The 18153-nt window shown below is 30.7% G+C and overlaps 1 protein-coding gene across 1 annotated transcript; it reads right to left on the bottom strand.

The window, feature by feature from the left end:
• Positions 1-17537: 17537 nt before the first annotated feature.
• LOC136795508 (spore coat protein SP96-like) lies at positions 17538-17924 on the bottom strand. Its single transcript, XM_067046303.1, has one exon. It carries the CDS (start codon positions 17922-17924, stop codon positions 17538-17540), a length of 387 nt encoding a protein of 128 aa, XP_066902404.1.
• Between the last annotated feature and the right edge of the window lie 229 nt (positions 17925-18153).

The raw sequence follows: 18153 nt of genomic DNA, 5'->3' as shown, positions 1-18153 counted from the left end.
AGAACACTAGGAGAGTTCTGATGAGTGTACGCAAAGAGGGGCACGGCAGACCGCACGTTGAAGAACCACCATGTAAGAGGAGAACACGGCGGCTTGCCTATTGTACTAGCCAACAGAGAAATAAGCTGCAAGGTGGACAGTGGCAGCTCCAGTGTCGGTAAAAAAATTATAAACCAAAACTTTTGGTATATAAAAGTTTATATCTCAGGAACTATTTGACATACACAGATGTTTATGAGCACACAAATTAAAGATATTTGACTGTACTATTAAGTAATTTATGACGTTTATCATCATAGGAGTAATAGTTTTAATGATATTAACCAAAATAAATTCTCAAAATGCTGATTTATAGTTGTTTGGACAACATATTTAGTTGATGAAAATCTATAATAGTAATTCTGGAACATTGACCAGAATAAAAACCAGCCGTACATATTTCGGTTTGATGAGATTCAAAATTTAATCCGTCAGTTATCAAATTGCACCGAGCGAAACCGTCGATCGACCTTGATCCTTCATCAGCGAAGAAGAAGCAGCCCTGGGACCAAAATTCAACGTTATATCTCGCGGTTAAATGAACTGCAAACATTTGGCAATTTCAATCTAAATTTTCTTAGGTAACGCCCCGGGCCTCGGTTGGGACGGGACTAACCTTCAACATACTTCCAGGGCCCTGAGTGCCGCCGATCTAAGTGGTTCCTAGCTGTATATCTTCCCGTTAACTGAAATGTCTGCCGGCTTTGGATTTGTGAGAAAAACCTACCCACTGTTCAGACGAGTGGTTTACTGTACATTTTTCTCAAATATGCATTAAATTCATTTAAATATTATTATATTTATTTAAATATTATTAGTTTAAATTTATTTTAAATTAAAATAATTGAGATAAATCGGTAATTTTTGAATTGATAATGCGTATATTGATTCGGAGGAGCCCTATTACATTAGAGACCAACTTTTCATGTTATCAAAAGCAAAAATGAGAAAATTAAAATGAGATCTAAAAAAGAATTTCCAAATTGGGCAGTTTGTGAGGGGTGGGAAAGGGGGAGCTTGCGCGGGGCACCCACAATCAATATGACGCCGGCACACGCACCGACCCACGCACTCTTCTGTCCACTCTTGTAGTCATTTTTTGCAATTCTTGATTTTTAAAATAATTATAATACTAAGTGAAATATAGAAAAAAAATAGTATAAGTTGCCATGAAGTGCTACTGAAAGAAAACTACGCAAGCTATCGTAATATTAACTGAAAGAATAATCATTAAAAGGACAATACAATTAAATTGAGAAAATAATGAAGAGCCAGTTGCTGAATCAAGCTGAATATTGGTTTTACCATGATCCAATACCAACCTCTGGATTAAAAGTGATCCTGATCTAAGACAAATAAATGCGTGGTTACCATCAAATTCCCAATTAAACTAGATTTTTGTTACTATTATTTATAAAAAAAATAATCTTAGATCAGTGTATTCCAAGAATGAAGTGCTAGAGACCATGGGTGTTGATAGGGATCTCTTGGGGAGGTCAGGGCCGCTCCTAGTTCCTGTATGACTTGCCCTAAAATAATATTTTAAAAAAATAAAGAAAATTGGGAAGAAATTAATTAATATTAAGCCATTGTTGGCTAGTGTGTTAAAGCGCAATTTCAACAACCTTGTAAAAGCAACGGTGCCGGTCAACTGTCCTGGGCGGTTTGACTATTTTACTATTCAGTTGACTGTTTCACTATTTGTTTCGTGGTGGCATTAGATGAAACCTCAACTTTCCCAGTCTGGTTAGAATAGGATGGTAACCTGTAATATAATCCCCTGTATGTAACAAATGTCTAGGAGTGAGGTAAAAAAAAAAAATAATTTGCCTCACCAATTCTGATGCCTTAAAATAATAATTAGTGGTAAACGTTGATTAAACCGTATATATATTTAAACTCCAAAATACTGATTTTTTAAGTAGATACGTCAATACTAATCATGTGCCAATTTTACTCACACTGGGAGTTATAAGAAAACAAAAAATATTTACAAACTTTGATAACAAATACATTAATATTTCATTAATACAAAAACATTAATAGTCTTCTAAAAATATGATAAACACAATTATGAAGACAAATCCTAGGTTAGTTTTATGAATCAGGGGCGTATTTCTTTCTATAGTATTATTACTACTGAGACTAAACAATTATTTTTATATATATTTATTAAAAATTTAATATGACATTAATATATCTTATTATGTTATAAGAGAAAAATTATATGCCTCTAATATAGTATTTTTTGAGTGGATATACTAAAATGTACTGTTAATACCAAATATGAGTCATTTGAAAATGTATAAAATTCAGACTCATATTCACTATAAACATAAACTTTCCATAGGTGATATATCAGTGACTAGGGATAGAATTTCAAGAAGAACTGAACCCTATATTGTCCGACTTTCAATTGTAAATATTTGTTTATTCCAGATGGGTAAAGTTTTATAATTATTTTTAAGATTTAATACGTAAATAGATATCTCTGGAAGCAGGGGAGAGAGCTGGATTTGATTAGCTACTTAAAAGCAAAAAATTATGACAGTTCAAGCAGTACCAATGTGTTTAAATAATTATTTTCAGACCCCAAAATATTCTTAGTACACTAGATTTCCTAGAAAATAAAGTATGCCTAATAAAATAATAAAAATAAAAACTGGTAATCAGGCTCTATAAACAACGACTAACTTTAATGAGGATTTTAGCTGTTTTAGCTTAAAAAGCTGTTTTAATTTTTTTTTTCTTGAGAAAACAAATTATTTTTTTTCTTACCTTTACCAAAATCTCAAAGATATTTATATATTTTTATTATGAATTAAATTATCACGGCATAGTAATCCTATTGTATTTATTTATTTATTTTGCCGAATAATAATAAATAAAAAAAATCTGGCTCGGGGTGCGCATCACACACCTTTCACTTACTACTGTACGTCTCTAGGTTTGGAATTTATTGGTGGGCTCTGTTGAACTTATCGCCATTTTTTTATGATTTTTAGAAAAAAGAAAAACTAAGACGAGATAGAGGGAAAATTTTGAACAAAACATTTTTATGTTTCTGTTGCTATGAGAATACATATTTAGGGTTCTTGCGATAGAAATAACGAATATTAACTTTTTCCTTCCAAGGATACAACGGTATAACAAAATCTAACGAAGTCGTAAACATATGCTTGCAACCAGGACAGGTTAGGTGTTCTCTTTTTTTTCCCGATTTAAACCAGTTTTTATTTTTCCTCTAGTTATTCATCGATTTTTTTAATATTTTATATTTATCTATTATTCAATACCTCTAACAATGAGAACTGATTATATATTTGAAATTAAAAAAAAACATTACACATTTCAATGAGGATAAACCCAATCTGATATTAAATAAAATCAAACTGTCCATTTATATATACTGAGTTTAAACAAAATCGTCTAAGCAAATTGAGAAAATTAAAAATGTAATTTTAGCAACGTACGACTTTTTTTTAGGTAGGATATTTATGCACATTCAATTCGGAAAACCTGGTTATTTGGACAAAGGGATCACCAAAACATGTTTTTGTTTAACACACGAATTCGAAATCCTTCACAATCACCGAATTTTCCCGTACTACATATTGCATACATAGGCAAGTGAAAATAATATATAAAACTAATATGAACGACTAATCATCATTCACTCAATTAATGTTTGTAATTTTAATTCCAATTTAAGTCCCATAATGCTCTCAAAATAACAGATGAAACCTGTATAAATAAATTGCAAGCAACATTAATTATTAGGTAACAACATGTGAATTAATTGAAACGGTGATAATGAATATGTAGAAGCAATTTAATTAATAGTAGGGGAACCCCGAGGGCAGTGTAATCAAACCAGTTCCAAGATAAGGCCCGCTATAGTGTACCTTCATCGCCTGCTACATTAAAAAAGTGGTTCCCTTAGATAACAGTATTTCTTTTTACGTTTTTAAGGCTTCATTACGAATAAATTTTTTTTTTTTTACTTTACTGAGTTCCCTAGGGTACACCGTAAAATTTCCCATTATTATGTACATTCTACTTAGAAATCATTTTATTCTATCCTGAACCGGATATGAACAATTGTGATATATCATAGGTTATTACAAAATAATCGACTGCACAATTAAAAATTATACAAGAAATAAGGAAAAGCCCGATATTTCTCAGTTGCTAAACGCTTTGGTATATTTTGTAAAGCTGTTCTATTATTTCTATTCGTAATTAATTGTCTTTGTTCCTATCTCAAGAAAACCTAAAATACGAATATTATAGCAACTGAAAAATAATTTTTTTTTCCAAAATCGCACTGACTGTAACTTAAGAATGTATGTTGGGTTGGTAAGTAAAAGTTTTGTCATGGTGCGCCACACCAGAGTTTTATTCAGTATAATAATATAATTTGTAAATAGTCTGTGATACATACAGGTGCTTTCTCAAATCACTAAGCCACTTAATGTTTTTACGATATTTAAGAAACTGGCTGTTTTAATTATATATTAAACATGATTTATGTGTTTAGTAATAAAAGTTTTAATTATAATAATTAAGTTAATTGCTTTAATTCCGCTTTATAGTGGTTGAGAGTAAATATTTTGGATAATCATAAAACTTGACTTAATTAAGTTAATTAACTTTTTTTTCTCAATAAAATGGCTAGTTAAGACTGGTGAGATGAAACTTAATTTAAATAAATTAAAATCCTTCCTCAAATAGCTTCCGCCTGCAAATTTTATGTTCTTCGAGTTCTCAACCACTTAATTAATGATCGAAAAATTACTAAGTACTCTCAACCCTGTAGATATTGAAAAGAGCTATAAGAATACTGTTTAGGTAAGGCCCCCCCTCACTTCTGAAAGGAAATTCATGATGCCATCTAGTGGCAAAGATATGCAGTAACAAGCCTGGGTAGCCACCTTGGTCCCGAAAACATAGTGAGTGAGTACCAGAAAGGAAGCCACCCTGACCTGTACCAGAGAAGAAGAGGACAGAACTCTTCAATAAGGTCTCTTCTCATAACAATGAGAGAGTAAATCCTTCGACTCAGGCGAGGGAGGCGGCGGCGGCAGGAGGATGAGAAGAGAGAACCCTACTTCCAGAATCACATTCACATCACAACCAACCATCAAGCTGCATATAATCAACCAAGTAAACTGTCTGTATATAAACTGTAAATCTTCTTCAATTAATGTAATACAACCAGATTTACAACTAACATATATTGTAACTATTTTGCTCAAATTGTGTCAGAAAACTTTAATGAGAATAGAGGTTATTTCATTTTAAAACCATATGATATCAAGTTATTTAAATACAGTCCACTCCATCATTACCAGTAAACTACCATTATTACCTTAATTTGAACCAGCTAACCAGTATAATAATTAATTTTACTCCGGGGAATACCTAAATTAAACAAATACCTTTCCGGGAAAGTAAGCTACGTATAGCAGAAACTAATTATAAAGTTAGCATCAGAAAAAAAATGAAATAAAAAAATTGGAAGATAAATATCAAACAGAAAGTAATATAAAGCAAAGCTTTGTGAGTATAAAGTTTCTGATAAAAAGTGTGGGGAGTGCTATCAGAGTATTCAGTTGTATCTCTACGAGTCCTCTCACACTCCGGATCTGGGGGAAGTATCTAACAGGCTGACATTTTCTATCCATCATTTCCATAAAATACACACACACATATATATGTATATAAATGGAAGACCATTTTTCGTCTTTCTAGTTCGTGATTCAAATCCAAAAGAATTAATAAATGTTTGAAATTAATAGTATACTTACTTAATTATTTCTTACACGGTTTCAATATTAAGTTGTATTTTATTAGCCTGAATTAATTTCGTAGAAATGAAACAGATGGTAATGAATCTATTCTACGTATCCTTGTTAAGAGATGTTTTTCGTAATCAAGTTTTACAAGGACGAACCCAAGATTTAGGAACTAGGAAGAGGGCATACAATGGTTCATGTTCATGGGTTTACCTAGAGGAGGGTAGGTGTTGGCAGTATCCCTCTAGAAGTGAAAAAAAATTTATTAATTTAATTAAAAAATTTTTTTTTAACAAATACTAATTGTCATAACTAATAAAGCACTGCCACAGTTATATATAATGATCGTAAAATTTTTGTTTCATTCTTCTTTTCCGTGTTGAAATGTCACAATCCGATTGACTATGGCTTGGCCCCTCCTCTGATTGACTATGGCTTCCCCTGTCCCTTAGATTCGATCCTGTATACTCCCTTGGAAGAGATCATTTGAAAATGTGTTGTTATTAATATTAATTACTCTCAAACAATTAATAAAAATATATTATCAATAAAATATAGTTTATTTATGTACGTTTGTTCTTTGTTCTAATGGCACGTGACCTATTAAATATTTGTTGGGGACGAAAAAAAATACTTTATTCAAATACAGGTTCTTCATTACATGTTACTTTATTCTTTCAAGAAGTATATATTAATTAAATTAGTTCATTATTTTTTAAAGTCACAGTATTATCCAAAATGTAAGTAACCCGTCAATCTCAATAACTCTCTTGCAATTGATGATCTCAATGATTAACAAACAATAATTAGTAAATATATAAATTTACAAAAATTACTATCTAATTTTATATTATAAAAATATATAATAATCATTTCAAGCTAAAGCATCGGCATTTATTTGTTATTACATTGCTGTACGTGCAAACTGTTTTAGTAAACGTAATATGTTGCTTGAATTGTATAAGACCACCTCAAGTTAATAACAAAGGGGTATAGTGGCAAGTATCATACCATAAAAGGATATGAAATTTTTGGGGTTCGGTCTCTCTCTTCTTCATGGTCTTATTGTGCCGATATGAGGGGGGAAATCTTTTACTCAAAATGAAGTATGTGCCTCTGAGTAGTATATTGCGAATGGGTAGAGAAAACGTACCCATCCATCATGAAGATCTTTATCATTTTTATCTTTCTTATATTTTTTATGTTATACGTTTGTTTATTTATTTTTCTAGTACTTAATTGTGTATCTAAATGCTTAATTTAATTAAATAAATATATAACATACTACACAGAATGTAATTAATAATAATTTGAAATAAACATCTAAATTTTATTATTTCAATGTAATATATATTTTGTATGTGTGTGCATACACATTCACTGGTCTATATATTATTGAAAAGTTTTTTCTTATAATATTATTTTTTTGTATAGCAATTCATTTTGTTATTTAAGTACCCTGTATATTATCATGTATCAAACTGACTATATCAGATATTTATTGATAAGTAGGTATATATAATTTATAAGAGGGGTTAATTAATTACTGTTACACACTTCATTAAAGAAAATATTATCAAATAATACTGTTTATAAAGGAGAAATAAGTATATAACATAAAACCACACTTGTCCAGGAAAATGTTCATTTGCCTCCAGAAGGTAATTTTTTTTGTTGTAGTTCGTTCAAATTTTAGGGCGTAAAATCCAATGGTCTTTTTTTTTTTTTTTTTTTTTTTTTTTTATCCCCCTCCCTTGCCATCTCTGGCATACGGGGTGCGGGAGCAGTGGGGTAGTGCGCTGGGGCTTGCGCATGCCACTACTCCCTAGGATCACCAATCGTTTTGTTGTTTTTTTTAACTGTGGTGCAGCCCAGTGCTACGTCTGGTGGCACCTTGTCCACTGCATCCCTCTGGGTGCCTCCTGCAGTTTCCAGGCTGGTCCAGCCCTCCTGGTCTCAATCCGGGTTAGCTTCCTCATCTTCTGGTGGCTCGCCGATGTTGGGCGGTCAAGTCCTTCCCATCGTGTAATGAGTGGGGCCCACCACCTCCTTCCACCCGTAAATGAACTCCTTGAAGAAGGGATAATTATCTTCTTCTATCAAACTGGGAAGGTCCGACTCGGCGAGGGCGTAAATCCCGGTCTTTCTCGACAGCCTGGCTCGGTGTCCTTCCATGGCAAAGCCAATTTAAGATATTTAATTATTTCCCTGTGTTTAAATTTGCGATTTAATTATTGTTTAATAGGTTATTGTTTCTTAAAAACATTAATTTCAATGTTATATTATTATAATCATTTCGGGCTACTGATAAACCTGATCCCAGCCCTAATACACTTAAATCCATGGTATAGAAATTTTATTCTTGAAAGATGTGACTGACTGTAAATGTACTATAAAAATAATGACATTGTGACGGTTGCTGCTTATTGATCAAATATGAATGAATTATATTTGAATGTCCAATTATCAAACTAGCTACTCAGACCTCCTCTCTGCCATGGTCTATGGTTTAGTTCTTTTTATAAAAGTTATTAATTGGTTTGGTGGACCTTCATTCAGAGGAGGTACATGTTAAAATAGCTAGTTTGAAACTAAAACCAATGTGTCCCGGATTCCGGAGCGATATTAATTAAAAACAAAATCTCTTGCGTCCTGTGCACTCATAAGATTCAACCCATCCTCAGTAAACGAAAAAACAAACCATTCTTACACAGAACATCTAAGTCGTAGATTAGAAAAAGATTCTCTTGCTTCACCATTGCACCCGTTCGTACAAATAATATATAAGTTAATAAACTTTAAACGGCTTTAACTGTAGTTACATTGCAACCGCAGTGTGTTGTAAGATATATTTTGTATGAAGGGTTGATGATACAGATACTAAGAAATAATATTTTCTATTACTATTTACTATTAGTGTCCTCTGACAACTCTATTTTCCTTCTCTCCTAAACCTATTAGAATCAGAATGATCTATTATATCACATATGAAGATATTTATAGCCAGTATAAGAAGGTGGGGATAGGTTAGAACTAGATGGGGGTCCGATTGCTCGTATGTGGTTTTTGATAGTAGGGGCTTCCATGAATTTGGTATAGATAGATCCAAAGCTATGACAGCTTCATTTGTTGTATATTACAGAGTGCTCCACGCGAACAATAACTAGATTCTAGATATGGGCTATCTGTATTATATATAGATATGGGATATCTAGATTTTATTGATGGGCAATAAACAATTACGACATTTTGAGCTATAAAAGGGTAAAAGTGGCTCGAAAGAATTTTAAGTGTAAAAATGAGATCCCTGAGTCAAGTTTTAATTGATGTTTGTATGTGATTTCAACATTTGTACCTTTTATGCAAATAACTAAATGATTAAATAGATGTTTTTATGAAGTCATAAGATTTTTAGTTTATTTTATACCAGATTGGCCTGGTATGGGCCTTGCGTGGTTGATATAACCGTTAAATTATATATATTTTTTTAACAGTTAATTATGGGGGGGGGGGAATAGTCTCGTACAAAAGACACACCTAACTGTGTACAATGTTATTATTAAAAGAATAAAAAAAATAAAATAAATAGATAGGAGTAATACTTCTTAATAAAAGAGGAATGTAAAATTAATAACAAAAATAATGATATTGGTACACTAAAATAAACAAGTTAATTTGAAAAAGGGACGAGAGAAGAAAATAGAAAAAAATAATAATGAATAAATAAAATGAGTAATAATAAAAAGTAAAATTAAGGTAGTGTGACTATGAATTAATTTTATATTTATTAAAGCTTACAACAGAATGTCCTGCAGCAGTCCTGGCTTCAATTTTCAGGTTGGGGTTGGGTTTCCCAGGTTGTAGGTCACAGTTTCTTTAACTGTCGGCTACTGGGAGTGGAACTTCATGAACCGTTTTACCACAAAAGACAATACGCAGACTCTCCGATGTGGGAAGTTTTGTACATGAATTTATATTTTATATTTATATTTTTGACTTTATTTCAAACCTCTTGTCTGCTATAAAATCCCTAAGTTCCATTAATTAAACGTAAAGAAAGCAGCTTATGAGAAATAAGAGTCATTGAGAGAAATATGGTAATAACGAATTATAATTTTAGCCATATGTAGGTTCAAAAAATGTGATATCCATCATGTTTTATAATATATTTTCCAAACTATTTGTAATATATAATGAAGAAGATGGTCAGGATTTTTGTCATAAGAGAAACGAAAATAGTTAAACTATTTATTTCCGAAGTTTCATCTCTATCTCTATTCCCTGACCATCTTCTTCATAATTTGAAACTATACGGTCATTATATATATATATATATAATTGCTTATCATATAATTTAACTAGTTTAGGAAGTAAAATATTTTAAATTAATTCTTATTAAAATATTAATTATTATATTCCGATTCAGTGACAATATAGATTGGAAACATAATTGATGAATAGCAGTTTAATTTATGGAATAATACCAATGGCTTAGCTAGGAGCTTTTATCAGAACCGTCAATAACATAGAAAGCACAGGGGGTCATTATTTATGCTCCAGCTGTTTGCTGATCATGGAATAAATTGCAATGGCATGTGATAAATGGCGTTTACTGTCAGAATGTTGGGAATATAACAGGAGATAGGATAGTAAATAAAGGAATTTCGCAATAAACACATTTCTGGATACAATACTCGCAACTTATTCGTAGTATTCAAAAAAGAACAAATGAACCACCGGTGCGAATAAATGGGATATTAATATCGAAATTCATTTGTACCAGGAAAACATTCTTGTTATTCACGTGTTTCCTCGTGCCTGAAATCACCAAACGTCGATATTTTTAATTAAATATATCTGAGGATTGAGTTTTTTAAATATAAAAATGATGTTTTTGTTTATAAAAAAAAAAAACTCGATGATACAACTTAATCGCCAATGTTATTGGTATTTTAAATTATTTTGTCAAAATCTTTTTGCAATTTGATGTTAATTGAAAAAAATTGAGATTCCAAGTAATATAATTCACATATAAATTTATTCCATGTCGTATATATTTAATATATTTTAAATCACTCACCCGCAATAAATTCAACGTATCAAAAAATGCAACATTGCAACTAACTAAAGATTGCAAAGCTATAAAACATATATTGAAATATTATAAATCTTCATATGAATCCCAGAAAAATATTTACTTCAGTAAAAACTTACTTGAAGTTCAAAATAGAATGCTTTAAAGTATTCCAAAGTAAGTTATTTTTTCTAACATATTGCATTTTTGAGAGCCCGGGGGATGGCTATGCAATATGGTTTCTAATCAAAAGTATGTTTTAATTTATGGTGCTTTCCATATAATGATTAACGTACTGTTGTGTATGTTAAAAAAAATAAGAAAACAATTATAAACAAGCAGTTTTCTAATTCAAATTGAGTACTATATAGACTGCATATTTGTTTAGTGTTGGATTTATTCCTTCTAACTAAACAAGGATTAAACATATGTATATGTATTTATGTATGTATATTAAAATTGTTAATTGTATTATATTTGTAAATGAACTGCAAAAATAATATTAATTTTTTTTTTACAGGCTTGGAGTAGTCCATGAATAATGCCAAGCTAACATCTTACAATTTTCCGGTTTATTATATTTTATATCAGTTACCCAGGTATCTCCATCTAAACATTGCAAAATGTTAATATTTAGATATTCAAAAAAAAAAAGTATAAAAAATCATTTGTTATGGTTATGCAGTTTGTTTGGATTAAAATAGAATTTATAAATTTGGATATAAATTGGATTCTATTGGTAAAATGTAATTTATATATTTGTGTTAACATTGTTCTCTGCTACACTGTACAGCCGGAGTTTATAATATTTAGCATGTTCCTCATAACTCTAATTGTTAATTTAATGAATAAGGAGGTCCGGCCAATGGAGTGAAGAACACTAAGAGCACAACATATTTTTAATAATATTATTATCAAATAAAAATAAGTTTTGCTGGTATTTGTCAGCAAATCACACTACAAATAAAATATAACCTTGTAACAAAAATACAAATCATTTATATTTTCATATTAGCATATTTGCATGAATGATGTCGATAACTTATTCATGTAACATTTATTCAAAAGGACCTTTCTCGTTAAGCCTACTACGTTACATGAAATCTACTAAATAACTTCTTAAGTAAACCAAACACATTGTAAAGCAATCAATTGTTGATCTTGAAGGAAAATAATTACTATTTTTTTGGTAATGCAGGCCACAGAACATCGTTTTTAAAATATTTGTTTAAAAAAAAAAATAAAATAAAAAAGATGGTCCGGGTGCAATCAAAGAAAAAACTTAAATAGTAATTAAACTATTTAATGTGAGCCAACGTTTTGCCCCAAATATCTGTGCTTCTTGATAGTTAAAAAGGTTACATTGATATCTTATTTTAGTGTTTGTATCCGTTTTACTCCAATCACATATAATATTATCCATATGGCAGAATAACAATCATTTTCCTGCTCAATTTGTATATCTACCCAATGAATATACCCCTGATCATCTTATCATTAAATAAAAATATACGCTCAACTGGTATTAATGGTTTTATCGAAAATCCATCTTGATTTGACCATTTCGGTTCGGAGATCATTGTATTGTATTTCAATTTAAAAGAAGAAACTCCATATGCCGAATAGAGATTAGAGAAAATTTAATTTACATTTCACGATTGATATAATTCGTTCATTATCTTTGCTTTGCCTTAGCTTAATGGAAATAAAATTTCCATTTGAATAGCAATAACAATGGGCTTGAATGTGAAGCTGCCGGCTTTGTTCAATAGTTCAACCCATACACATTTCTTTTAGTTTAAGCATGCTCAATGGATGGACAGTAACGTAACTGAAAATATGTTAAATTAATGTATTTTGACGAGGTTGTAGAGAAAGACTTTATGATATGAATACAATTCTGAATGCATTTCAGGCATTTATGGAGACGAATTCCGAATTTAGCATGCTATTTATGTTTTACGATTTTGCTTTATAAGGTTTATGTTATATCCTATAGGACACAGATATATTTTTTGTTATCGTAGTGAGCTATCCTAAAGTCAATTCTGAGCCTAAGTGCGAATTTTGAAAGCATAGACTATATTACGCACGTAGATTATTTAACCAACGAAAACAATTGAATGTAAATAATTCATGAATATAGCATTGAATTTCAGTTAGAAACCAACAGCCGTCGCCTGCTTGTGCGATACATCTTAAACTGCAAATTAATAGAAAAACATGAAAACTCTAGTTGAAACATAATAAAAAACATTATTCCTAATGCGATAGTGACAGATCATACATATTAAAGTTTGGCAAACGTAGTTATTATGTTAGCTTTAAATGTATACCAGACTTAGTGCTCCATAGAATCCTTCAACAATACTTCATTTATGCCTGTGAAACAAATCCACTACATCTGGATAAACCACTAAGCGTTCATCTATTATTTTATAACATTAACTAGAAAAATGATCTAAACTTCCGACCAATTATAAAAGACTTATTTATATAACCATCATAAGGTCCATTCAGGGTGATTGTGCATAGGGAATACAACAGAGAGCAAAAAATAACGAAGGACTGTTCACTCTGAACAGCTGAAGATCCCTATACTTCTTTCCCCTGTTTTTCCTTCTTGCCTTTTCTTCTCAGGATTTTTTTGCTGTATATCTGAGTATATAGTGTAAGATCAAGATAAGATGGAATAGTATAAATCATGTTAATAAGCGTGCGTAAAAATAAATTTGTTGATTTGTTTCTTTATTCATTTCTATTAACGATGTACTTTGCCATGTACATATAATTTTAGTAATTATCAAGTAATGGGAGAATCAGTGTTTTATATATTTTAACAGCGGAAGCTTGTAGATCTTACTTTTTTGTAAGAAGCAGAAAAGATTTTTTATTTTACAATGCATATTTTATTTTTCAATTGTTATTTTTATTTTATGAAACCTGCTCATTAACTTGTAGGGGGGAGTTATAGTAAGGCAATAGATACTATTAGCCTTAATCGTAACTCTCTACATAAATAAACATAGATAATGTACAAAATTAGTATTATTTCAGTACGAGTGCGTATCTGTTTCTCTTCACCTTTCGACTCTTTTTTTTTAAAGTTTCCATTTTAATTTCACATAAGATATAAATATTCCAGCAACAGCGGTTTTTGAGTGTAATAAAGTGGTATGTTATAAACTCATATGGTTCTTGGATAAACACTAACAATAATAATCAGCTTTTTGATATATTGGGAGGTATATATTTGTTTTCAAACATTAATAAAAAAGGGAACATTCTAATAAAAATGAATATTATTTAAATAATTTTTATTCATTAGTTATGATGTTATTTTATTAAAACATTTCCAATTTCAAATGAAACATTCTAGAGAATTCGACATTTTATTTGTTTTTATTCATATTTAAGATAAACATTTTTTTCCATAGAAAAAAAAAAACATAATTTTTTTTCTCTGGTGAGGTGAAGTACTCGGTTGTCCCTGTATTGAACTTCAGCAGCCAAATTAAAAGCTCTCCTCCCCGGAAAGATGCTCTAATGAGCAAGCATTTCCCTTCATTGACTTTCATGGACCATCTCCTAAATTCGAGCCTTCTGATCAGTATTAGAATCAGTTGCTCCTCTTTCCATCTTCATCATTATCGGAATAAAACAAGGAATGCATGGTTAATTAAATTTTAATTGTTTCTCATTTCAAAGATTGGAAGTAAAAATAAAAAATAATGATTAAGAAAGAAAATGTATACGATAAAATAAAAAAATACTTTTTTAAAGGATACTGCTTCTTCCCTCATACATATCTATATTTAACTGTAAGAAAGTAATTTGATAACAAATATACGTCTGCATTTCATTTGAAAGTATTTTAAGAACTATTACATTTTTTTTTTTTTTTTTACTATTTTGCCCGGAATTGCTTTGCTATAACTGTACTGTATTTGAGTATGTACTATCTATAGATTGAATTTGCGAGATTGATTTTATCAAATCATTTTTAATATGATTAAAATTAAAAGTTTACGTAAAAAGATATTATTTTTATATTACTGTATCATTACTAATGCTCGTCCTATCTAAATCGGAATGTTCTTTTTTTGTTTGTGTAAGTAACTTAATTACCTACAATATCATATTGTCTGACATACAGGGTATAAAAAATATATACGTTTTGAGTTATTCCTAGATAATGTTTAATTTTCATCGTAACTTTTTTCCTAAAAGATAATTTTAAAATTGAAATTGTTAAGAACCTTACCAGGACAACACTGAACATTGTGGAATTAAAATTCGTACTTCGATCTTAGATAAATAGTGACGATAATTACATTTTTATTTAAAGAGATAATTTTATTAATTAAATATAAATGTAAATATAATCCTAAACTTTGGTAAGTAAATTATATGTGGAATTGAATCTTGTGCCTCTTACAAGCCAGATATATATTTTAGGTCACCAGAATTGATTCCTGTGTTTATTTATGCAAGATGCTATCTATATTAATAATAACATAATCTTTATTTTTGAAATATCATACATTTATGTAAATTCTAGAGGTATTTTTATATCGACATTGTTGCCTGGAACAAAACATTTACATTGATGAAGACATAAAAATGAAAATAATATAGAAATTGGATAGGAATGTGTAATTATTAATTTTTTTTCTGATTAAAGGAATAATAGTTAAAACTTTATGATTTCCATTATAATCTTAAATAATTAATTATTTATAGTTTACAGATAATTGATCACCTTTTACACTAAATTATTTTATGTATTGAACTGTATTTTGATCCATTTCATAAGTAAACAGTATGTTTAAATCTATTTTTAATGACCCATAATAAGTTGATGCCTTAAAACAAAATAAAATCTATTTAAACCTGATTTGGGTAATTTGTGATTTTAATTATCAATATATTTCTTTTTAATTATTGCAATATTTCTATTTAAATATGTAAATTTCTCTAGATAACATGCATTGCAAGCTAAGACGGCATTGTGTATATGAGAACTACAAACGTATATAACATTAAAATATTCACCAGTATATTAAAATGGAGGTTTATGAAAAAAAAAAAAAAAAAGGAGACCATAATGTTTACAACGAATAGAATTTCTTTTTTTTCATACCCTCCTGTAAAGATTTTAATGAGTATTTGCTACGTACATATAGGAGGTATGCTATATGTATAGCTGGGTGTGAAGGATACATATAGCATTTACATTTATTTTATTATTATTTATTATCATTTACAAATGAATTTACAACGAACAGAATTTCTTGCCCAGACAGTGACTATATCACTTTTGAAGTATTTTTTTTAAAACTGGAAGAGAAAACCATAAAGATAGTTAAATCGAGCCATATTTAAAAAAACGACTGAAATTGAAAACGGCATGAAACCCTCCATTCCCGCCCTCCATGGTTGCCTTACTTATCTGACTTTTCCAACAGACAATTATAGCGAGTAGGTTTGTCGATGAACGACATGTCACAATCTCACAAGAGGAGATCATAACACTAAAAAAAAGCAATTCTTTTGTGAATTTATAACAGTCTTTAATTTATCCGTTATGGAAAACGTTTAAAAGTTTCGGAGCTATCCCACTATCATCGGGCGTATTACAATCCCAATAAAAATTTCGTTCTATACTTACCACATTACAATAAATCAATAACTAGAATAAAATAAAATTAATTAATGTATCTTTACCATTTTCTATAATTTAATATTATCTATTCTCTTTATCTTTATAAAATTATTGCAGTCTACTATTATTAAAAATTCCAATTGCATATATATATGTAGCAGGTAGCTACATAGTAGCTAGTACAGTGGTAAAGCACTGTGCTACTAACTGCGGTACTCGGAGGCCCGGGTCCGAATCCGGATGTGGCAGATAATTATTTTGTGTTTCACTGTAGCCGTGGGTCAGCCCTTTCAGTTTAGAAGCCCTCGAGCGTCCACTAAGATTCTAGAAGTGGGTACCTTAATTGGGTCCAAATCTGGCGGTCTAGTGTGATCCTGGCCAAATCGCCTCCTTGCACAACCGTTGGTCTAGTAAAAGTCCTTTCCAACTTTAGTGGTATAGATTTCATTTTTTAAGTATATATATAAATTGTTTGTATAGATATAGCACATTTTTACCATACATTTGTTCACATTAGAACTGAAAATACAATAAAAAAATAAAAGTGCCTGTGTCCATTAAATATCTTATCAGGCCCTAAACAAAGGTTGTTTAAAACCATCAGATACCGGGGGAGCGAAAATCGGTCAGGCGCTGCCAAGTCAGGGCGAACCCCCTCCTCACCCCTGTCAAGTTTTAATTAAGAAAACCATCGTTCCAAAGTTTTCCTATCTTTCTTTTACACTTCTCTCTTTTTCGTTTTTATATTCTTCTACTTCTACCAACTTGCCCTCTGGGACAATACAGTGGTCTTTTATTGGTTGTATTGCCTTTTCAATAATAGATTAGCGAATTCCCGATAATGCGAATCTATCATCAGTAATTTGACACGTTTATTCCTTTCCCAATATAATTTCTAAATTTATGTATAATATTGGACAGAACAATTGGAAAAAAAAAATTGAATAGTAAAATTATTTAATTAAGTAGTAGTGGTGGTAGTTGTAGCAGTAGTAGTAGCAGCAGCAGCAATAGCAGTAGCAGTAGTAGTGGTAGTAGTAGTAGCAGTAGCAGTAGCAATAGCAGTAGCAGTAGTAGTGGTAGTAGTAGTAGCAGCAGCAGTAGCAATAGCAGTAGCAGTAGTAGTGGTAGTAGTAGCAGCAGCAATAGTAGTAGTAGTAGTAGTAGTAGTGGTAGTAGTAGTAGCAGCAGCAGCAATAGCAGTTGTAGTAGCAGCAGCAGTAGCAATAGCAGTAGTAGTAGTAGCAGCAGCAGTAGCAATGACAGTAGTAGTAGTAGCAGTAGCGTAACAACGGTAAAGGGCTACAGATATAAATTTCAACGCAAAGTATTGAACTTCTGAACACATATATAGATATTAACCATGAAATACTCTGAATGAAATAATCCTAATTGATGTTCAGATAACTTGCTATACCAAAATAGATATTCCGTATGCCCTGAAACTGGAATGGTTGAATGCAGCATTATCTCGTCAGGCTACGATGTAGGTCCTTGAAGCCCGCGTCACGTTTGGGTAACAAGTTCATGCCAACTGCCTGTACCTCCATCCATTCTAATATAAATCAAATATTACC

This window comes from Halyomorpha halys, unplaced genomic scaffold (genome assembly GCF_000696795.3).
Source record: "Halyomorpha halys isolate HHAL.00 unplaced genomic scaffold, Hhal_1.1 Scaffold1949.1, whole genome shotgun sequence".
NCBI classification, from domain to species: domain Eukaryota; kingdom Metazoa; phylum Arthropoda; class Insecta; order Hemiptera; family Pentatomidae; genus Halyomorpha; species Halyomorpha halys.
Note: the sequence above shows the minus strand (reverse complement) of the source record. Positions and strands in the feature narration are given on the sequence as shown.